The sequence below is a fragment of the Podarcis erhardii genome (assembly GCF_964252035.2).
Source record: "Podarcis erhardii genome assembly, chromosome: 2".
Lineage (NCBI taxonomy): Eukaryota > Metazoa > Chordata > Lepidosauria > Squamata > Lacertidae > Podarcis > Podarcis erhardii.
Genome location: NC_138498.1, coordinates 81,612,093 through 81,636,253, shown reverse-complemented (window position 1 = coordinate 81,636,253; position 24,161 = coordinate 81,612,093). Strand labels below are relative to the sequence as shown.

General features: G+C 43.3%; 1 protein-coding gene across 2 annotated transcripts in view; it reads right to left on the bottom strand.

Annotated features, from left to right (window-relative positions):
* Positions 1-24,161, bottom strand: part of NINJ1 (ninjurin 1) — a 436,658-nt gene that overhangs the window by 16,760 nt on the left and 395,737 nt on the right. For both annotated transcript variants that reach the window (XM_081848919.1, XM_081848918.1), the window contains exon 2: positions 8,309-8,408. In XM_081848919.1, coding sequence (XP_081705045.1) covers positions 8,309-8,383 — 75 coding nt within the window. In that variant the 5' untranslated portion in view covers positions 8,384-8,408. The remainder of the gene's footprint in view (positions 1-8,308; positions 8,409-24,161) is intronic.

Sequence of the window (24,161 nt, the reverse complement as noted above, 5' to 3'; positions counted from 1 at the left end):
GCAGATAGGGTCTCAGCCTACGTACCAGATGGAGCTGGTAAACAGCTGCCCTGGACACAGATTTGACCTGTGCTTCCATGGACAGCTGTGAGTCCAAAATGACTCCCAGGCTGCGCACCTGGTCCTTCAGGGGCACAGTTACCCCATTCAGGACCAGGGAATCCTCCACACCTGCCCGCCTCCTGTCCCCCCAAAACAGTACTTCTGTCTTGTCAGGATTCAACCTCAATCTGTTAGCCGCCATCCATCCTCCAACCGCCTCCAGACACTCACACAGGACCTTCACTGCCCTCACTGGTTCTGATTTAAAAGAGAGGTAGAGGTGGGTATCATCCGCATACTGATGAACACCCAGCCCAAACCTCCTGATGATCTCTCCCAGCGGCTGCATGTAAATGTTGAAAAGCATGGGGGAGAGGACAGAACCCTGAGGCACCCCACAAGTGAGGCACCACAACACCACTTTCTGAACACGGCCCAGGAGGAAGGAGCGGAACCACTGTATGACAGTGTCCCCAGCTCCCAGCCCCTCAAGACGGTCCAGAAGGATGTTATGGTCGATGGTATCAAACGCCGCTGAGAGATCCAGCAGAACTAGGAAACAGCTCTCACCTTTGTCCCTAGCCCGCCGGAGATCATCAACCAGTGCGACCAAGGCAGTTTCAGTCCCATGATGAGGCCCGAATCCCGACTGGAAGGGATCCAAATGATCCGCTTCTTCCAGGCGTGCCTGGAGTTGTTCGGCAACCGCTCGCTCAATCACCTTGCCCAAGAATGGAAGATTTGAGACTGGGCGATAGTTGGCCATCATGGCCGCATCTAAAGATGGTTTTTTAAGAAGCGGTTTAATAACCGCCTCTTTCAGCGGGTCTGGGAAGGCTCCCTCACGGAGGGAAGCATTCACCACCCCACGAAGCCCATTGCCCAGTCCTTCCCGGCTAGCTTTTATAAGCCAGGATGGGCAAGGATCCAGGAGACAGGTGGATTAGACATCTTGTTTACTTATAATGTTTTTGGAACCATGAGATGTACAGAATTAATTTATTAGCTTTGAAACTGTGATCTGTGTTGTTTGGCTCTTCCTTGTTCTCTTTTTAACTTGCTTTTTCTTCTAGAAAAAGCTTTACATCTGTTAAGCACTTAAAAGTGGTGCTTTGGGATGTAGGTGGGTATTGTTCTGGTTAGCATCTTACGCTCTGTTCCCATCAAGGATATGTTTTCTAAGAGGATAGAATTAAAAACATTTAATCTAATAAAATTGGCATCGGATCCTTCAAAAACCTAAATGAAATGTGTTCATTTGAACCACTCACAGGAATATGTGCAGTTAATTCACAAGATCGTTTCTACGCTAAAAATCTTAATCATTCATTGAGTTGAAAATTCCCATTAAAAAAAATATAAGAAGCATGCATTGGAGGGGGGGGGGGCAAGGAGGAATTTTCCCACCTTCCTCCCCCTTGTTCCACTACTTTCTAGTATTTTCAAAATTCCACACTGTCTTTGGTTGATAACTCTACCAATAAATTTGTTTAAATGTAGGTAAAGAAGCAAAAGGGGGAAGGGGACTCCCTCTTTAATACTGCCATTCCACACTGGAAGAAAAAGAGGAATGCAGCTTTTTCTTACTATCACGCTCATCTGCTTCTTATTCACTTTCCCAATTTCGAGCATTTAAGAGCTAAGGCAGAGCTATATTATTGGGATGTGAAATGGCTCCTCAAGGTAGTATGGCCCTAAGTAAGCATTGTGTAATATTTGCCATCTATAAGTTAAGCCCTGGCTTAAACAGAATCAAGACCTGAACTGCTTTTAAGATGTACAGTTAAACTCTAGCTATGTGTTTCTTTGCCTCTTCAGAAACCAGTGACTTTTTCCAAAAGCATGTCTGAAAAACATAGTACAGATCAACATAAAGAAACAATTCACTTGTAGCAAATGCAAATTTATTAGAATTAAATTGGAAATCTCAAACATTTAATTACCACAATAAACTGCTTCCCAGAATACATGTCTTTTAACATCCATATTCTATTTAGATCTTTTTTTGTATTCTTAAGTAATGCTTAAGACTCTTGATCTGACTACCTCATCTGTCTCCTGAGAAATCTCTATGTGGGACAAGAAGCAACAGAACTGGATATGGAACAACTGATTGGTTCAAAATTGGGAATGGAGTACAACAAGGCTGTATATTGTCTCCCTGCTTATTTAACTTATATGCAGAATTCATCATGCGAAAGGCTGGACTGGATGAATTCCAAACCAGAATTAAGATCCATATAGTTAAAGCTATGGTTTTCCCAGTAGTGTTGTATGGACCATAAAAAAGGTTGATGCTTTTGAATTGTGGTGCTGGAGACTATTGAGAGTTCCATGGACTGCAAAAAGATCAAACCGATCCATCCTGAAGGAAATCAACCCTGAGTGCTCACTGGAAGGACAGATCCTGAAGCTGAGGCTCCAATTCTCATGAGAAGAGAAGAGTCCCTGGAAAAGACCCTGATGTTGGGAAAGATTGAGGGAACAAGGAGAAGGGGACGACAGAGGACAGTGTTCTCGAAGCTACCAGCATGAGTTTGACCAAACTGCGGGAGGCAGTGGAAGACAGGAGTGCCTGGTGTGCTCTGGTCCATGGGGTCATGAAGAGTCGGACACGACTAAACAACAACAACAAGAAGACTCTTGATAGGAATTTGCACTAGGGAAGCTAGTAGGCCTATGGTAAAGTATGATTTAAATGCCGTATTTTTCCATCTATAAGATGCCCCATTTTTGGAGACTCACATTTAAGAAAATGTGAGGAGATGTATCCATGTATAAGACTCCCCCTAATTTTTGACATTATTTTTAAGGGGGAAAACCTAGTCTTATACATGGAAAAATACTACAATGAGAAGATTTTCATTTATAAATAAAGCCTGTTAAAATATTTGACTAGAATCTAGAAGAAATATGGACCATACCCCTCTTCCCTGCTTCTCTACATGGTCCCCATGGAGACTTCCACGTTTAATGGTTGTAACGCTGATGCTGTGCCAAACCATAGATTTAAAGTAACAGATAGTTAGGCCATTAAAACTGTGCAGAACTACTCTAGAGGACTTGTCTACAAAATAGCTTCATCACAAAGAAGGTACATAGAAGCAGCTGTGACACAATGGACCATTCACACCAGTACCTAACTATCTTTTGATTCTTTCACATCACACAGAGAGTTTCTATGCCAGCAACACATTATTATGGCCGGTGCTGAGACAGAAACTCACTACAGAATAATTATGCGATGGATGATTGCACACAGTACATGAAGACTCCCATCACATGGAGACCATTTCCAGCTTCTGTTTTGTAAGGAAGGTAACATGTAGACATTCTCACTCCAAAATCCTGCATGTGTGACCTCATGGGGGAAAGTATAAGCTGCAGACTTGCTTATGCCAAGGCTGCACCTGGCCTTCAAATGTGAAGCTCAGTGGTTTTAAATGAATAACCCTACCCTGTAATAACAAACATTTGATTCAACATAGAGAGGACTTGCGCCATTCCGTTAAAAGTACATATTTAAAAATCTCCTTTTTTGAAATGAATTTCAAGCAAACAAAACATTTTTTTTTAAGTATTCAGAGATTTGGATCCTGATTATGCAAACTCCAGAAACAGTACTCCTGAAGCTCTTGTACTAATAAATAGGGAAAGGTTTGCAGGGAAATTGCTGCATTTCACACTCACAGCAGTGCAGTTGTGTCCTTGCATTATAGTAGATCCACATGTGAAAACATTCCCATCTGTGGGTCAGCCTTCCTGAGATGAATGGCAGTTTCTCAAAATATGGCCTTTACATTTTATATCCTGTCTATATGTCAAGGTCTTAATTTACTCAGGAATATTCTCTTGGAAGATGTTCCAAAAAAATCATATCCAGCAGAATCTTGCTGTGGCTTGTGGGCATACTATTATGTTGCAGAAGTACTCATGCCTGCACATGGACCTACATTTGCATAAGCTCAGAATATAAACAGGGATCTGAGTCATAGGATTAATGTTATGACACACAGGCATTTTCTAATGCCTTCACACATGGAGTAATTAGCTGAAAGTCAAATTCTACCAGACTAGCAGTTCTGTGCTGCTAGCGATTGCTTTCATACAAATGAGAACCACTGAACTGTGTGCAGCTGCCTTATGAAAATGTATATATAATAAAAATGGTTAGCTAGTAAGCCTAATTGTTTAATTCTGCATGGTAAATTTGGTAAGCAAGTATGAATTTCTGGCCCAACTAATATTACCACTGGCCTTCAGAACGCATTGAATTGGGCGGGGCGAGGGGGAGGGGGGAAGCTGGTGGAATGCAAAACTAAACCTTCCATAAATTATTGATTGATTGATTGATTGATTGTAATTGTTATATATTTAACTCACTCTGTCCATTCTTTACTTTCACACCTGATCAGAAGTTACTCAAAACACTCATGTGGGGCAGGGGAAGAAAAATGAGCTTGGGGGTGTGAACAGGATGCTTGGAGATATGTAGGCTACCACTTGCCAGTTAATTAGCAATTAACCCTTGCCTTTTAATTAGTTTGTTTATTAAAAAAAATACTTATATGCCAAATTTAATTTTAAAAAGCAGTTTTCAACTGTTATACAGACTGTTGTAAATAAAACCACATAATCCCCTCACAAATTAAAATCACAAATTGCTAGCTAGCTATTCCAAAAAAATATTGTTCCTAATTGTCTGCATAAGCCTGGCAGCATAACAAAGTTTTCAGCAGACATTTAAAAGTTAATGCAGAAGGTGCCTGCCGAATATCTACTGGAAGACCTTTCCACAGGACTGGGATGATAACAGAAAGACTTGGTTTCATGTCGACATCAGATGAGCCTCCCCAACTCAGGACACAATCAACAGTTATCTTAGCGACAGAGCTGGGATATAAGGGTTCAGGTGATCCCTAAAGTACCACGGGCCTCGTAAGTTGTTCAGGAATGCTGAACAGGTACTTCTCTATCCTAGGACAATATGATCTGCAGTATGACACTTGCTTTGTACTTGATCACTACCGGGGCTACGACTCTAGTGATCACCAGTGGATCTCCACCGATTCTAGAATTCTCAAACCATCACTACTTCTAGTTCCTCTTTGCAATAATTCAGTGTCAGCTTATTTGTTTTCATTCAATTTTCCATGACCACCAAATCTCATTTTATGCTCTAAGACTGGTGTTCCTGGATGTGAAGAATATAGAGGTGAGTGTCAGCAGAATGCTGCTAACATTGCACTCCAAAACTTCAGGCTCTCTCTACAAACGGTTTCATACAGATGTTAAAAACGGCTGGGATAAAACCATTTAAGTGCAGATAGTTGCAGAGAACTAAAAATAATAGTTGGCCGGTGGCTATTTCCGAAACTGTCCTATCAGAGAGAAGTGGAACCACTTAAAAGCAGTCCCCTAACTCTTGGCAGGTCGATCAGGTACTCAAGTGGAATGCCATGGTCTTCTAGATCAAAAGCTGTTGACAGGTCCAGTAAAATAAAAAAGATTCTACTACTTCTCAGCCTCTAGGCACCACTCATTCCCCATGGCAAATAAAGAAATCTCAGTCTGAGGGCCAAACTAGAAACCAGACTAAAGCATATCAAAAAAATGTCTGCCACCCAAAGTTGCTTAGAGTTGCAAAATAAACTACAAGTTCAATCACGTTTCCCCCAAAAAAGGTAAACTAAGAAACCAATCAAAAATTTGAGGCTTCGCCACCAGCCAATAATCCGTTTTCAAGGCGGTTATGATGAGAACTCCCACTCTGATAGGCTTATGCTTAAATTTTCTTAGACAAAGAGGAGATTGTCTTGAAACACCACGCTTATGAACTGAAAGCCCTTCTCTTGAATCTATGATGGGGGAGGGGGGATTCAGTAGTTGCTCAGTAGTAACTGAAATGCATTCTGTGACTTAGAGGCATTTTCAAGTGTCCACAAATCTACTCAATAAATCACCAGGGACAAATGCTTCTAATCTTCTGAAGAAGAGAACCCAGCAGCACATATCCCCTCCTTGGGGTATTCTTACCGTATTCTAACAACATGAGAAACACCCCCCAACCCCAAAATATCTTCCAAACTCTAGGGCAAAAGCAGATGACTTGGGAGACAAACAGGGGTTTATTTCTAAGGTTTGAACAAGAGAACATCTTGTTGATGTTCTCTAAAATCCAACACAAATGAGAGAAGTCCTCACCTCCCTCTCCCAAGTCTTCTGCACTTGCCAGTGGAACTGGGTGAGGGGAGGAAGTTGGTGGTGGGAGCAGGAGCTGACTAGGAAGCCAAAGCCTTGGCCTTGGAATCTATGGCTTTGAATTTGTTCCGCCTTTGTTGTGTGTTGCTTTGAGCTGTGGCACTTAAAATAAATGCCAGGGCTGAGCCCTGGTGCACCCTAGCACAAAGGACCTCCTGCCCTTTTCAGGCAGGACAAACAGCTCCAATGAGCAAGTGGATACCATCCAGCAATATCTCACATCAGAGGGAAAGGGGAACTGAAGCTGGATCTAAGGAAATTTGACAAGAGGAAGGGCAAGCTTTTGTATGAAAATCAAAACAAGATGGGCAGGGCAGGGCAGGGCAAACAGTACCAATATAATATAATAAAATTTGTTGACAAGCTGGAATGCTTGCAGAGGAGGGCAACGATGATGATCAAGGGTCTGGAAAGTAAGCCTTATGAGGAGCGCTTGAAGGAGCTTGGTATGTTTAGCCAGGAAAAGAGGAGACTGAGAGGAGATATGATAGCCATCTTAAGAGCTGTCACATGGAGGAGGGGGCATGCTTGTTTTCTCCTGCTCCGGAGGGTAGTACTCAAACCAATAGCTTCAAATTGCAAGAAAGGAAATTCCAACTAAACATTTGGAAAAACTTTCTCAAAGTAAGAGCTGTTCAGCAGTGGAACAGACTCCCACGAGACATGGTGGACTCTCCTTCCTTGGAGGTTTTTAAACAGAGGTTGGATGGCCACCTGTCATGGATGAATCAGTGTGTTTTTACATGAGTAGAATGTGACCTTTTATTGAAAATGCATCTTTGGGTTATTTGGGGGGCATAGGAATTCGTTATTTTTTTTCCCAAAATCTAGTCCGGCCCCCCACAAGGTCTGAGGGACAGTGGACCGGCCCCCTGCTGAAAAAGTTTGCTGACCCCTGATCTAGGAGGATGGGCCAGTGCTTCAAAACAGACTTTCAGTGAAATCAGGTTCTGTTGCCACGAATACCGCTCCACACCTCTTTTGTCTCTAAGGCGGTAATTGGGTGGGTCATGGGGGAGAAACAAGTAAACTCCAGTTGGCAAGCCCTCAGCTTAAGGACATGAATTCCTCCTGGCCTGATGCAGTTCCCGGCTCATTCTGAAGTCTACATGTCACCTGATCACTTGTTTACATTATTTTGTAGATCAGTAGAAGAAAGCTATCCTCTGGCTCCTCATCTTTAGGGCTATTTTCATTTCCAACACTCTTCACTGTTACAGATAGGTAGCCGTGTTGGTCTGCCATAGTCAAAACAAAACAAATTCCTTCCAGTAGCACCTTAAAGACCAACTAAGTCAGTTCTTGGTATGAGCTTTCGTGTGCATGCACACTTCTTCAGATACACAGAAGAAGTATCTGAAGAAGTGTGCATGCACACGAAAGCTCATACCAAGAACTGACTTAGTTGGTCTTTAAGGTGCTACTGGAAGGAATTTGTTTTGTTTTGACTCTTCACTGTGACAGTGATGGGCAATAATAATAATAATTGTACCCCACCCGTCTGCCGGGGTTGCCCCAGCTACAGTATGCAAAAGCAGCTGTGAGCGCAGCACAACTAGGGAACCCAAATCTCCTGCCTGCCTGGGCCCAGAGGCTCCTTCCCTCCTCCGTCGCCCAGAAGCCGCCCTCGCTGTTTACTCCCTGCCCTTCCCTGGAGGCCGAGATTTGTGGGAGGCTGGCTGAGATTTCCGGGAAATCCCTGCCAAGCAGCAGCCAGGCTGGCACTGACCTCACCACTTTGCTAAAGGCTTTTCGGCCAGGCAAGACAGGTCCCCTCTACGTCCCCGTCCCCGCCAGCTGCCTCCCAGAGCGGACTTTTGCCCGTTTTGCCGCCCGGGGAACAAACAAGGCCCCTCTCAGGGCGCACGGCGTCTGAAACGCCAGCTCCCCGTCGCCTGCGGCTTCGCCTGCCTTCCTCTTCTCCCTCGGACTCGCGGCAAGCGCGCTCAATAGCCCGCGGCGAGTGCAAAGCCGTTCCGCGCGCGCGCACTCCTCTCTTCCTTACTTGCTCCGGCGGCGTCGCGTCGCCGTTCTCCGCGGTCAGCCCATTCATCTCGTGGGTGTTCGTAGGGGAGTCCATGTCGCCGCCGCCGCCGCCGCTGCTGCTGCTGCGGGTGCTGCCCTCTCCGCCTTCCTGCCTTCCTGCCTGGAATGGGAGCCGCAAACCCGGGACGTCGCCTCCGCCTTGCTAGGCCCGGGAGCTCCGCTCGCGCCGAGGGCAACGGGCACTTTGAAGCGCCTGGTTTCCTTCCCGCCTCGCAGGGGGGGAAGCCCCGTCCCGCTTCCGAGGGCCGGGCGCTGCTGCAGATGGGGAGCGGTCCGCGGTACTTCCCTTTCGCCTGCTGGGGCGGCGCCGACGGCGCGCGGCTCCTGTTTGCAAAGGGCAGATTCTTCTTCTGCCGCTGCTGCTGCTGCTGCTGCTATTGGTGCAACCTGGGCCTGGCGCGTGTCGGGCTCTCCTTGCCAGGGAATGACTTCAGCCGGCGGCCCGGCGCGATACCTATTTTCCAGGAAAGCGGCCCGCCCTCTTTGCCAGAGCCCTTCGACGTCTAACAAAGGCGGGAGACGACAGCTGGCTCCCTAATCATCCTAGTGGATTTTGCGCGCTCCTTGATAGTGCTGCAGTCCACATGGGGAGATGGAAGACACCCTGACAGTAGATTAAAGTATATTCTGTCCCAAAGTAGCCATTAACGTTTCACAATGCATTAAGGCAGCTTTAAGCTTACACAGGGCTCTTCTTGGGACTAGATCTTCAAGAAGAAATCCACACACACACACACACTGACATGTTGCTTATTCTTGTCTGGATATTTCTTCGTAGTGCCTAGCTACACATTTACACACAGTTCCTCTCACCTTTTATTTCACTTGAGAAGCAGCCTCAGAGGTTGATAAGGGAGCAGATGAAATAGCAGTGGCATGATCTTCTTAGCTGAACATCTTCTTGCCCTTTGTCCAGTCAAAAGTACCTACAATTTGCCAATTTGCTTGCGTGGCATGGGGGAAAATGTATTTATTTATGTATTTTAATTGTTAGTTGAACTTTTATAATGACATTGTTAAAGAAAGAAAAACACTCCCAAGGTGGCGTACAATGAAAATACAATGCAATTCCACAACAGCATAAACACGAAAAGCTAGTTAAAATAAACCATGAACATCCTGTACCCCAAAAGTTACCAAACTACAGTATGCAATAATGAAAGCCATCAGCTTAAGGCAGGGATCAGCAGGTCTTCTGGGCTTTCCTAAACACATGAAGTGATGGGAGTCTGTTGGATTACAGCTTGCTTAGCATATCAGAGATGTGAGGCAGCATCCCAGAAATATGGGGTCTCAGTATCTTTGTCTTTGCAGGGAGAAAAGTAGCTTGCGCAAGGTGATTTTGAGTGGGCAAATGGCAGGAAGGGAAAGGCCTGCATTTAAAAGCCTGCTTGTGCACTCTTCTGGTAAGAAAGCCTCTTAGCCTAACACACCCACCCCTTCTGATCACCACCAGCAAAGTATGATTATTACACCAGGAAGGAATAGCTTAAATAGGGCCCCCATATTTCCAAAGGCAAAAATCAGGACAAAAAAAGTTTCTTTGGGTATTTTCCCAAAGTTGTTGAGCTTTTTTGTGAAATCTCAAAAATCTATAATGAAGTTTTTGAGCTATTTCTAAGCAAATTCGCCGATAAAGTATGCTACAGACATGGCTTCCCATACATCCAAGTCCCCGTCATTGTCACTATCGTCTCACAGCTGCCTCCAAGAGCAGACATTTCAGCTATTTCCATCCAGACACAGTTTACGATGGCCAAATGACCCTAAACTTATGTAATATTCAGGCCTCAGCTACCCACCTTCAGTTCCCTGGTCTTTATTTCACACCTCCATCTTCAATAAACTGAAGGGTTTTTGTATTTTTTGTTTTTTTACCTCCATTTACTGTTCATTCTTTCTGTAATTGTTTTCATTTTCTAAAACAAAAAGCAGTACGTAATAACAACAATACAGATCAAAGATCAAAGAAAGAAAGGAAGGGTGCGAGAAAGGAAGGAGTGGTAGTATTCCCAGAGCAGCATTATAGTTCCAGAAAGTTTTCCGTCACAAGCACAAATGTTTTCCCAAAGGAATCCATGACAATAGAGCGACTGCCAATCAGGTTCCTTTACTTAAATGTATTTAATAAAGGGATGCTGAACTTTAGGGAACTCGTCCTTGATTTTAGGATGGTGTAGGGTTCGGGTAAATGGACCATATCTGGAGTTACCAATAGGCTTGCATGTGATCTGTAGCTGACTTTGGCTGAGTTTACTGTTCACGTAGTAGCAGAACCTCCAGCCAGCCAGAATCTGTTGTTTCCCAGACCAATAACAAGGAGTCCACCTAAATCATAGGCCCCATCTATAAATACCAGTGCTGGATTTACGTAGAAGCTAAACAAGCTATAGCTTAGGGCCCCACTCTCTTGGGGGGCACCAAAAAAATTAAAGGAAAAAAAACCTGGATGTACATTTCCAAAATATAAGATTAAAAACAAATAAAATAAAACCTACATATAGCAACAGTGTTTTGTGTTGTGTAGGCCCTTAGTAATGGGCCCTGCCGGCTGGCCTGCTCCCTAAAATATCACTGCTTTGCTCATTTCTATATATATGGTGCCTACATTCTGCATGGACTAGTTGCATGGCAACATGTAGCATGTAGCTGCAGACTGCAGTGCAGCACGGTTGAATGTAGGTCAAGCTGTTGTACCTGTTATCTAATATTAATGTTGTATTTTAATATTGTTTTTAAGTTGTATTCATTCAACTTGTTTTTATTATTGCTTGTTAGCCGCCCTGAGCCCAGCCTTGGCTGGGGAGGGCGGGGTATAAATAAAATTTATTATTATTATTATTATTATTATTATTATTATTATTATTAGCAAATGGCTTAGATACCTATTAGGTCCATAAATTACCCTATAACATATATTCAACACAAAAACAGCAATAATTTGTTGTTGACAAAGGACAGTAGGACATATAAAGGGCCCCATTACCTTCAGTAGCTTAGGGCCTCATCAAATCTAAATCCGGCCCTGATAAATACTGTGATATTGGCTTGGAACAAAACACTTTATTACTTATCTGGCAGATAAACTGACAGCACAGACTTCTAGTGCAACACTGATCCTTATGGGAGCATTTCTAAGACAACACACCAAGAAGAACCTTAGCTAAGCACTAGGAATATAGAACAGCACCACCTAGTGGCTGATGGGGGTTGCTTCTGCTCTTATTACTACAGTGGTACTTAATTCGTTCTGGAGGTCCGTTCTTAACCTGAAACTGTTCTTAACCTGAAGCACCACTTTAGCTAATGGGGCCTCCCGCTGGTGCCGTGCCACTGCTGCACGATTTCTGTTCTCATCCTGAAGCAAAGTTCTTAACCCGAGGTACTATTTCTGGGTTAGCGGAGTCTGTAACCTGAAGCGTTTGTAACCTGAAGCGTCTGTAACCCGAGGTACCACTGTATACTAAAAGAGAGTGCCTTTCAGAACCTGTCATTAAGCAGCTACCAAGGTTACAACATGGTAACAGCAGAAGGTCTCCAACCTTGACATTTAACACTGACATCATTAAGATCACCCAAATCTTTCCCAAAGCACACACATAAAGAAATAAATAGCTATTCTCTGCACCTTGCAAGTGGATTCTTATCAAATTTTCTTGGAGGTGAATGTTCTAGGATTTTGGTTACATAGACACAGGGCTACGTGAAAATAGGTTTAAATATAGTTTCCACTTTCCAACAATTGCTAGAACCAAACATTTATCTTTCTGGTCCACATGTGAGTATTAACTTGTAGTTTTAGATGGTTTACTAAAAAGGTTAAAGGCACCAGTCTTTAAATGAAGTCATAGAGCCAATTCTCACGTATTGTGCTTGGGTAAACCTTCCTTAGTACAAACTCTCTGTGTGGTCCATCAAATGTTAAAAGATGTATACATGAAAGACCGGGTGTATTTTATTTAAAAACTCAAAAATGATCTGAGTTTTTTGTTTTGTTAAAAACAAAAATCCAGGATGTTGGTACCATAATATCTGGGTTTCTGAAAAAGCATAAATCTAGCATTGCATGCACACACTCTTTGCAATGTTTTCTACTCATAGATGCATACCATCCCACCAGGCAAAGAGAGAATGAACTATTTAGTAGGTCAGCACATTCTAGCCAACAAAAAGCATCCTAACTAATTTAAGGCTGCTTTATCTTATTTTATATCTAATCTAATATCTAATTGCCTGAATGATCTCTAACATTAGGAATTTCTGTCACTGAAGCTGTTTCAAAAGGGAAAGTGTATAAAATAAGGTGGTTGTTTTGCCAACAGAGGTATTAATGATAAAAGGAAGCAAGTATACTCTAAGTTGAAATTAAAATATACAGCTATCCATTGCTTACAGGAGACACACGTAAGAAAATGAAAGGACCATGTACTTTAAAATAGAATAGCTGGAACAGAATCCAAAGCCTATAGTACAAATGAAGCAAGAGACTTGTTTTTATATATTCGCAAAATAATGAATGGAAAGTAGAATGCAGAAGGAAGATTTATATTATATTGCCTATCCCTGGATCACTGGGTATGATTACTGCAGAATTTGTGCTCTGAATAATGAATAATGATCAAACTAAATTTTAAAAGTTTGCATTACATGAAAACCTATTAGCAGGAGATATGAATGGCATTTGAAATCCTAAAGTAGACAGATCACAGAGCCTAGAGAAAGTCTGTAAGGAAACATAAACAAAGCTGGGATCCTGAAAAAAAAGCATGTATAAACATGAAAGATTGATTGCTAATAGATTCTTGGAGATACTTTAAGACAGAAGAGAGAGATTATACATTGCACTCAATATTACATGATTTGTATTCAAGAGCTGATCTGATCTGGGTTACATCAGCAGTATTACCGATCAGTATTGAAACAGGTTCACATGCTGATCATAACCTTGTAGCAATGGAATTATATGGAGAAGGAGTGGAAAGTGAATATTTTTAATTAATGAACCCAGAAGTTATTCCTATAAATGAAACCATTTATAATGTACTCATTCTTATAAATGATTCTCAGGAGGTATCAGAAGGCGTAGTTTCAGATACTAGCAAAACATTTATCAAGGGACATCCGATTTCTTTTGGATCCTTTTAAAGGGAGTATGGGGACTGGATCCTTTTAAAGGGGGTATGGGGACTGTTAAGTGCTACAAACTGAAGCTGATAAATTAGAAAAAAGAGCATATGAAACAAATGCTAACATAGCATTTGAAATGCTGAATATATATATACATACTCAGTTAATTAGAAACATAAAGCATATCAAAAGCTCATCTTGATGAAACAAAACCTATGAATGGGCTAGTAAGTATTAGATTATTAGACTAACAGCTGAAAACAAGTCTTCCAAGAAAGGAGGCAGGAGGCTTTACAAGATCAGATGAAGAAATAGTAGAGGAATTTCTCTCTATTTAATAAAAGTGAAACAACGTCATTGTTGTGTCACAATTCTGGATTTGCATGAAATCAGGGTAGGGCAGGGAAGCAAGAGTGAAGGCACAGCAGCAGTGGCCATAGCATGGGACCAAAAAAGGAGAAACCCTGAGAGGGGTTGGGAATTGTAGTTAAAAGCAATGGCAGATACATGTATCTGAGTAAAGCAGGGATGGAAAGAACTGAGAGGAAAAGGATGCTTTTAAACAACAGAAGCTGTTTGAATAAAGCACTATGGAATACTGAGGGCTTTGCATCCATTATCTCCCTCACATTTGGCAGCTGAGGAATGGACGACAGAGAAATCTGAGTACAGCGAGAAGGGACAAATACTTAAAAGGGGGGGGGGAGATAACTGTTTAAAACAAAGACAGAAGTTTGAGAAGAGCAGAGGTAGAGTGACACTAAGAGGAAAATGGCATTTTTAAACAACCTCAGAGGTGTGAGTAAAGCAGGAATGGAAAGATACTGACAGGAGGGAAAGTGGCAATTTTAAACAATTGCGGGAGTTTGCATAGAGCGAGCAGGGGTGACACCGAGGGGGGAAGTGGCAGTTTTAAACAAGATTTGAGTAGAGTGGTACCTCGGGTTACATACGCTTCAGGTTACATATGCTTCAGGTTACAGACTCCGCTAACCGAGAAATAGTACCTCGGGTTAAGAACTTTACTTCAGGATGAGAACAGAAATTGTGCAGCGGCAGCGGGAGGCCCCATTAGCTAAAGTGGTACCTCAGGTTAAGAACAGTTTCAGGTTAAGAACGGATCTCCAGAACGAATTAAGTACTTAACCCAAGGAACCACTGTACAGCGAGAAGGGAGTTGGAAAGGGTCTGTTGTGTTATCTTCTATGCTATACCCATCTATTCTAACTCTCCTTGTTAAAACAGGTTTCTTTGTTTTCTTTTAAAAAAACAACACCTTGGGGCAGGAGTGCCAACTTGAAAAAAAATATTGTGGGGACCCAGGTAAGCCCTGCCCCACATAATCAATCACATGATGCAGCGCACACACTCTATTTGAATTGGAATGCCCATCAACTTTGGAGGGCCCCAGCTCCCTCAAATATTTTATTGTGGGGGCCAAAGCCTAGCAGTTGTTCCTATGCCTTGGGCTCCTCCATCCCTGCTTTACTCAAACATCTACTTTTGTTTAAAACCATCATTTTTCTTCTCTCCACATCTGCTTTTGAGGTTTGGGGAGGAAGAGGTTTCAATGAAGACAACAGTTCTTATGAAAGGACAGGTTATTTAGTGGGAAGAAAATGGTGCTGTAGTAAAAATAGTTCTCCAATTATTCCTTTTTGAAAACTCATATTTTAAAAAAACCTTCCTTAAATCGTAATCATCTGCGGCTGGAGAAAGTGTCTAAAAAGATTCCCAAAATGAAAAGAACATTGTTGAAAGTTGACCTAGGTGGCCATTATAAAAGCTTGTTACATAAGTTGGTGATTACAAGCAAGTGCACAAACTTGATGTGATACAGTACTCTCTCTCACTTGGAAAAGCGGATGTCACCCATTCATGCACAACAGAAACAAAGCAATAGATATACAAAGAAAGTGGAGGGGAGCATTGATTCACATGGGAACAGAGATTACAAATCCAACACTTGATGTCAGTAACTGTTGCCGTTCCTTCAGGGCTTTTACCTTTTCCCTGAAATTTATTGCACTTGTGCAGTTCAGTTTATATATCCTTGGGGCTGTAAGAGTATGAATACAAATTGCTTTAATGGATTTCCTGTCATGCCTCTGTGTGCTTTTCTGGTTTGGGATTTTTGGGAGCACTTTCTTTCTCCTCCTCCATAGTAATGCATTGTGACACTCCGTAGCAAAAGCCAAGCTATGTTGGTCAACAAACCTTTCCTTCCTTTCTCTCGGCTTGACTGGGGTTTCCTGCTGTTGCTTAAAATGTAAAGCCGGATCTTATTTCCTCCTTTCTGTTTTTTTTTTTTTTTTTTTTTTTTGCAGTTGGAACAGTAAATGAAAAAAAATCATATGCTGTAATTGAAGTGGTGTGGACAGAATAATCAGGAGAAGATCACTAAATAGCACACAAATCCACAAAATACATTTCTGTGACTTGCTACTGAGACAAGTTCCAGCAACCTCTCTCTCTGGTGTTGTGTTTAGCATCACTACATCAAATTGTGTTGAGAGCATAAAATGAAAGTCACAGCTTCAAACTGGCATGAGTGTGGTGCTTAAATGTTAGAGACAAAGTCTCGATCTCATAAAATGGATTCTTCCCTGTCTATTTTTCAAACTGCTGGCCCTCTGAAAATAAGACTAATGGACAAAGGATCAGCTCTCCTACATTCCAACAATACCCAGATATTTTGTTATATGACCATTCATTTGTGTTATAAAAATAAAAAAAATCAGGAGGACTGAGTCTTTTCTTTACCCTCCTCCCAGGATGGGTGATACAAATGAAACATACCCACAGGGGTCGCGATTCTGCTTCTTCTCTTTCCCATCGCTGCCCCCAGCAACGTTAGTCTTTCAGCTTGTGTTGGATCGATGCCATTATCTGCAGGCAGCAAATGAACCATGCTACATGTTTTATAAACCAGAAGCAGCCCATCAGATTGAACTGTCCAGGTATATAGAGAAGACCCATCTGTGGCACAGCTGACGAATGCAGGGGTTTTATCTTCACAACGCTGCCTTTTTGATTTATTTAACAGGACAATATAATGCAGCCTGTTCTCTGAGCAAAAAAGCAGCCATTGCCCCGGGAAAGTTGTCCTTGCATGAACTTGCATTCCTGCACACATTAGTGCTTGCCTTGCCTGTCTCTATCCCCTGGGCCTGCTCTCTTTTAATCAGCAGCATGTTTCTGTGAGGGCCATCATGTTGATAGTGCATATCTATATATAAATAGCCATCCGTCCACCGCAGCCTTTCGACTGCTCCACATTTTTAAGAATGAAGGAATGCCAGTGAAAAGAAGGCACTTGACAATGCTACAGACAGCTCCGCCACCACCAAGCACTTTGAGGATTTCAGGGAGAAATCATCAGCTGGACTCAAGTCGCACTTTGAAAGGAGAGGGGGAAGAGTGCCTGCTCATCCAAGCCTTCATTAGTTTCAAAGAAAAGGTCTCTTTCAGCTGCCTGCCAACAGCCACTTCACATCAACAAAATGGGAAGGGGGGGAGGGGAGGGGATGGAAAATGCTCGGTCAGAGAGCAGTGGCAAACAAGGGGCAAACAAGGGCGTTTGTGCAGTGCTGGCAAAAGTATTCTGCTAGCCAGGCTCTTTGTTTACAAACCAGCATTGTAAGGGGCAGGCGATGTGCAGCGAGGTATATTTGGGGGGAGTCCCTGAGGGTGGCCTGAGCACTTTGCACAAAGCGATACAATGCACCCCCACCCTGCCGGGTCCTTGTCGGTGTCATTGTGGGAAGCAGCATGGTTTCAGCCCTGTGTTCAAGTGCAGTACTTTACTTTTCCACATAGGAACAAATGGCGGCAACATAGACGTGTACACAAAGGGTGCATGTGAGCCACTAGGTGACCTAGTAGCTGGAACAGGGACATGTTTTTGTCTCATCCCCTACCCTGGACCAAAACTGCAGTCTATTGACAGCCAGCCCATCTCTGTATAGTTTCAGAGGCAGATTTAGGGGAGTGTGACTGGTTTGGTTGCACTAGGCACAGCCCTGGGGGTGCTCACATCAGTTTGGGTTTTTGCTTTTTAAATAGTCCTCATGAAAAGTCATCAGCAAATGCCTTTGAAGGCTTGTATGCATTTTTGCCAAACATCCATTTTTTGCAAGGCAGTTTCGCCTAATTTAATGCATTGGAATGTTATTTTTTTACTAATATAAGCATTTTAATGCACATGTTACTCTCCTATATGCTTTTTTGTCAACATTACTTGGTTGGAGAACTACATTGAAAATGCAGAGCAGCATGAATTTTGAAGGACAGCAGTGTTTTGGTTTCCCTATTATTTCAGAAAGTGTTAAATTTGATTCTCCCTTAAATGTGAAATGGATTCAACTTCTCAACCCACCATCTTAGGACTCTTACAAAACAGCAAAGTGTGGAGGTTTCTCCTCATGCCTCCTGGCTTTTTACTCTCCCAGCCTACTTGTTTGGCTTCACATTCAGCTGAAGAAAAGTTCTGGAGACCCCAAAATCTTTTCCACTCCTGTGTGGCATTCTAGCCGCCCCTTACAACTACAGACCCTCCAAGTGTCCCTATTTTCCAGGGACATACCTAATTTACAGAAGCTGTCCCGGTTTCTCTTTTTATCCTGGAATGTCCCACTTTTCCTTAGGATGTCCCTAGTTTCATTGGAGAAATGCTGGAGGGTATGGAGTTATCTGACCCTCGAGCCGTCTGAAGGCAATCCTGTATAGGGAAGTTTTTTTAATGTTTAATGTTTTATTATGTTTTTATATATGTTGGAAGCTGCCCACAATGCTGGGGTAACTCAGTAAGATGTGTGGGATATAAATAGAAAAATTTTCATTATGGAATGGGACGTCCCTATTTTCATCAGAGAAATGTTGGAGGGTGTGCAACTAAGGTATCTCCTTCACTGTGGGTTTTAGTCAATCCTATTTATAAGGTTGGGACGTGGGTGGCACTGTGGGTTAAACCACAAAGCCTAGGGCTTGCCAATCAGAAGGTTGGCGGTTCGAATCCCCTCGACGGGGTGAGCTCCCGTTGCTCGGTCCCTGCTCCTGCCCACCTAACAGTTCAAAAGCACCTCAAAGTGCAAGTAGATAAATACTACTTTCCGGCGGAAAGTTAAATGGCATTTCCGTGTCCTGCTCTGGTTCGCCAGAAGCGGCTTAGTCATGCTGGCCACATGACCCGAAAGCTGTACGCCAGCTCCCTTGGCCAATAAAGCGAGATGAGCGCCGCAACCCCAGAGTCGGCCACGATTGGACCTAATGGTCAGGGGTCCCTTTACCTTTACCTATTTATAAGGTTTAAAATTGGCGCTTAAATATTTGGAGTCCCAAACAGCACTTTGTGTTTATCGCCCAAGTTTTTAGAGAAGTCTTGTCATTCTAGAGGTGTCTGAGGAGTGGAAACCCATTTAGAAAAAGCTGGCTGTTCTTTTCTGTGTCTCTGGAAGACTGAGCTTTGCCAATTTTATTGACAAACTATTAGGTTGAATATTGCCTTTGTGTTTCATGACGAATACTAGATAGCCTGCAACTGTGCAGCTGGCCCCCTAGAATGAGGAAGTTAAAAGCATGCTTTTCATTCCTTTTAAAACATTTTCTTTTTCTCTCCCCTGTTTTGTAAACGGTCTTCTGCAGTGCTAGCAAAACAGCTTAAAGAACATAGCGCCCTCTAGCTTGTCTAATGTGCAATTAACATAACGAACGGAAATAATGGCACTGATGGAATAAACTTGCAGGAGCAAGGAAGACAGCACTTTCAATAGGCCTCACATACATAGTCCTGACTGCCCTATGCTATGCAGTGTCAGTGTAACACTGCTCCTGTTTTAGATTAGGTCAGAGCAGCTCATGTTTCCCTTACGTTCATGGGGAAAGGTTAAAGCACCAGGGGCTTTTCAGTTTAGAAAATAAATAAATAATGTGATAAAGGCGTATAAAATGATGCATGGTGCATAGGACGAGAGCACCGATGAAAGCAAATGACAGTAGTTTCAGGACAGATGCAAATACTCCTACTATGTCTGCATGTTCCCCCCTCCACAGTTAACAGCAACTTCACGGAGTAATTTGCATCAGGGGACAATGCTGGACTCCTTCTCTCCCAGCACCATGGCCCCAATCCAGATCAGATACATGCACACATACACATCCCACAGCACCTCTTAGCCAAAGGAAAAGATGTCAGGATACCTATCAGGGTTCAGTCCTTAAAAGTAGACTTTCCAGGATCAAATAAGAATCTGGGATGGTTTTTTGTAATTCCAGGACTGTCCCTTGAAAATCAGGGCACGGATGCGTACTAAGTGGTAATGTGAACCAAACCTCCATGGATGGTGGCCTTTGCCTGGTGCCCTCCAGATATTTTGATCTAAAACTTCCATTAGCCTCAGTCAAAATCTGGAGGGCACCAGGTTTGTTTGTTTCATAAAAATTATACACCACTTGATTGAAGGCTGGGAAGGCTCATACACATGGCTCTGTCCCTGATAAATAAAAATAAAATGAGGCATTTTCTCACTCGTGGGAAGAAGGAAAGAACTGCCCTCCATCCATAATTTCACAACTTTCTTTGGTACTGAAATAGTTTCTCCTGCCGCCAAAGACTCACCATGATGTGTCATAAAACTGGCTTAAGGGTTCTGGGCTTGCATTGGTTACAGTTAAGATTCCTGCTTGTCTGGGCAGTTTGTTTAGCTCCACTTGTGAAATTGATTAAACGTGTAATATAGAAGAGATTAACACGAGGCTCAAATAGCTGCATAATAAACCTAAGAGGAGTGTGACAAAGTAGCATAACTGGGAGCATAGCACACTCTTTGAGTATATTAACATTTTTTGGTAGGATTTCCAATCAGCTGATAAAGAGGTACTTGGCGTGAGTAATTTAATTAGGCGTTCAGAAAGGTTTCTACAGTTTCCTTCAGAAGAGCTTTAAGAAAATAAATAACTTGGGCCAAAGTGGATTAAACTGGTGGATTAAAAAGCAGCTTTTGTGAGGCAGAGGAAATGAAAGGGCACAAGCCTCAGGAGAGGAGGGCGCAAAACAAAAGCCAGGCCTCAGCAACTCCACGAGGAGGGGACAGTATGTTTAGGGGTGCCAGCGAAGTCATGTGGCATCTGTGAAGGGCAGTCCAGCATCCATAGCAGTGCTGCTGAGGATGCAGCCTGGGTTAGTTTTCAGATCCTGTATACACAGTTGTGGGCAACTGGTGAAACTATGCCATAGCATCACCTGAGAGAGTGTCCTGAATCATATACAGTCGTACCTTGGTTTTCGAACAGCTTAGTTCCCAAACGTTTTGGCCCCCGAACGCCGCAAACCTGGAAGTGACTGTTGGTTTGCGAACTATTTTTGGAAGCCGAACACCCGACGGGGCTTCCACACCTTCCGAATGTTTTGGAAGTCGAACGGACTTCGGACAGGATTCAGTTCAACTTCCAAGGTACAACTGTACATCCAAAGCACTGATATAAATCAGGTTAACAGTCATGGTTTCCCCCACCCAAGAACAGTGGCGTAGCGTGGGTTGTCAGCACCCGGGGCAAGGCAAGTAATTTGCGCCCCCTAACCCGTGGATTTGCGCCCCCTAACCCGTGGATTTGTGCCCCCTAACCCTAACCCCCAGATGTTGCGCCCGGTGCGCCCGGCCCCCCCTGCACCCCCCACGCTACGCCACTGCCCAAGAATCATGGGAATTGCCGTTTGTTAAGGGTGCTGGTAACTGTAGCTTAACAACAACAACAACAACAATTCATTATTTATACCCCAGCCATCTGGCTGGAGGATACTTTGGAGGAAGCCATGATTGTTAAAGAGGCATAAGTGTGCTTTGAATGCATGGTGTGGATGTAGCCTTGTTGTTTAGTCGTTTAGTCGTGTCCGACTCTTTGTGACCCCATGGACCAGAGCACACCAGGCACTCCTGTCTTCCACTGGCTCCCACAGTTTGGTCAAACTCACGTTGGTAGCTTTGAGAACACTGTCCAACCATCTCGTCCTCTGTCGCCCCCTTCTCCTTGTGCCCTCAATTTTTCCCAACATCAGGGTCTTTTCCAGGGAGTCTTGTCTTCTCATGAGATGGCCAAAGTATTAGAGCCTCAGCTTCAGGATCTGTCCTTCCAGTGAGCACTCAGGCCTAATTTCCTTCAGAATGGATAGGTTTGATCTTCTTGCAGTCCATGGGACTCTCAAAAGTCTCATCCAGCACCATAATTCATAATTCTTCAGCAATCAGTCTTCTTTATGGTCCAGCTCTCACTTCCATACATCACCACTGGGAAAACCATAACTTTCACTATACGGACCTTTGTCGGGAAGGTGATGTCTCTGCTTTTTAAGATGCTGTCTAGGTCAGCCTTACTCTTATTCTTACTGTTAGGTTTGATGTAGCCTAACTCAGGACCAAACTCCATGTCACATTAATTATGCGGCTTGTTTTTGAATGCAATATTTTTCTTTCCCACAAGCAGCCAGCACAGGGCCACTGATCTGGACCGGGACCCTCTACTAGACCCTGCACCAACTGTGATCCTGTTCCAGATCCTGATCCCTCATGCCTGCTCTTTGCATGGGAAAATATTGCACGTTGGGAACTTCCCTCACCTGAACTACCCCCTTCCCCAATGCAAGCAGCAGGTGAGAGTGGCCTGATCTGGACCAGGACTGCAGGAGGGGCAAAAGGTTGAAACCTTTCTACTTGCAATAGCAAATTGAACTCCTGCTTATTGCAGACCCCAAAATGCTTCGCCATACAGAACTGCTGGTGCATACCTGAAAATTAATGGATTGCTTTGATGCACAGCGTGACTGAGAAAAGCTGGCACTGGGCAGATGGAGCAAACCTGCACCTAAGACTGTGTGCAGCAGGAAAATAGATTTCTTCCCATGTGGACATTTGTGTTTTATTTGGCAGTGGCCACTCACTCACTGAGGCCTGCAGCCAAGTGAACCATTGCCTGTGCAGGGGACCAGGCAGTACTCAGACAAAGACACCACACCAGACACTCTTCATCTTCCCTCTACAACAGCCCCCTCTTCCATTCACATGCCAGGTCCTTTGATCTCATGGAAACTTAAGTGGGCAACTCTGGTAAGTTACAAAGGGCGTTTTTATTCTATGAAGCTGCAAAATGTGCACATTATGTTCTTGTCTTGTATCCCTTTCATCCTCCACTTACTCTCCACAGCAGCTCGAGTCATCCGCCTACATAGGATACCTTAGTTAGTATGGTTTTGTAACGGCCTTAACACCTGCCATTTCACTTAGGCCTCTGGGGGGCATGTTGAGCTGAGTTGTTCGATGAAACTGAAACACTGTTTTCTGCTTTGCATTTGATACAGTGTTTTTAACTGTTGAATTGGTTTAGTTATTAGCTTATGGATGTTTTTATTGTTGTAATATGAAGACTGAAAATTGTGCTGTGATCCTGAAGTCTATAAATACACTGAGTAAAAATGATGATTTTACTTCTCACCCCAAGGTCCTGATCTGGAAGGGACTCTGGCTCTGTTTGTGAAAGAAAAATATTGCACTCAAGGGCAAACAATGTGATTAATGCCATGAATAATGTTCATTACATTGCTGGTATGGGTCTTACGCCTGATAATTCTATTTTCTTTACTCTCTTTATTTGTGTACTTGGGCTAAGTAATAAACTCTACACAAATCCAGAGTGGAGTCCCTAAGAAGGTTGGATGGCGCCTTGTACGCCTCCATCCAGCAACTCCTGCAGCCAAGCTGGTGCCAAACATATTGGTCTGCTTTCCTTTGGACCACCTCAGTGAGGACAAGAGGGGGGCCTTGTTCTCTGGGCAGCTCAGGACCTCCATACCTACTGCTCAGGCTTGTACCCTAGGGAAGTCACTTCAGTGCTGCTAACACAGCAATTTGACTTAGCCCTTGGAGGCACACTCCATTGTCTCTTGAGACAGATGGATGCCACCGCCAACAACTTTATCTTTCTAATTTTTCTCTCTCATATATATATATATATATATGGGAAGAATTTTTTGTAAAGGTTTTTTAGAAAGCTACTGGAAAGCTTACATGTATTGTTTGCATTTCTTCCTCTTGAGTATTGTACCCTTTGCCAAGCTGATGCCTTCCGTATATTTAGAACTGCAACTCCCATCAGCCCCTGTCAACAGTTGAAGGGCACCGGGCTGGCGAAGGCTGGTGTATTGTTATAGTTTATTGCCTCCAGTATATTTTAAGGATTTGTCTTTGGTTGCAAGAATGTATTTAAACTGAAAAGCGGACTATACATACTTTTCAATAAACATGCAAATACAAGCAAAAACTTAAAGTTGCTCCATGAACTGACTTTTCATACCGGTCCCATTTACTGCACTGCATCTTGCGTTACAGAATGTCAGGATAGGTTATGTCCCCAAAGGCTTCATGGCGGTCCTCTTGCACATGTATTTTAATGGGACCTGTGCTGGTGGATTGTGCCCCAACAGGAATGGTGGAAAAGCTAGTTCACAGGTGAACTTAGTGAATTTGCACTCTCTGAAACAGAACACCGACTGAAACACAGCCATCATTCCAGAGTCACATTTCTCCAGATTTTGCAACGCAGTTCTCCTGCCAAGTAACGTACACAGAAATGCATAAACCAGGGTGAAATGTTCATGGGAATGTATATATTAGTGAAAATAATATACATAAACACTT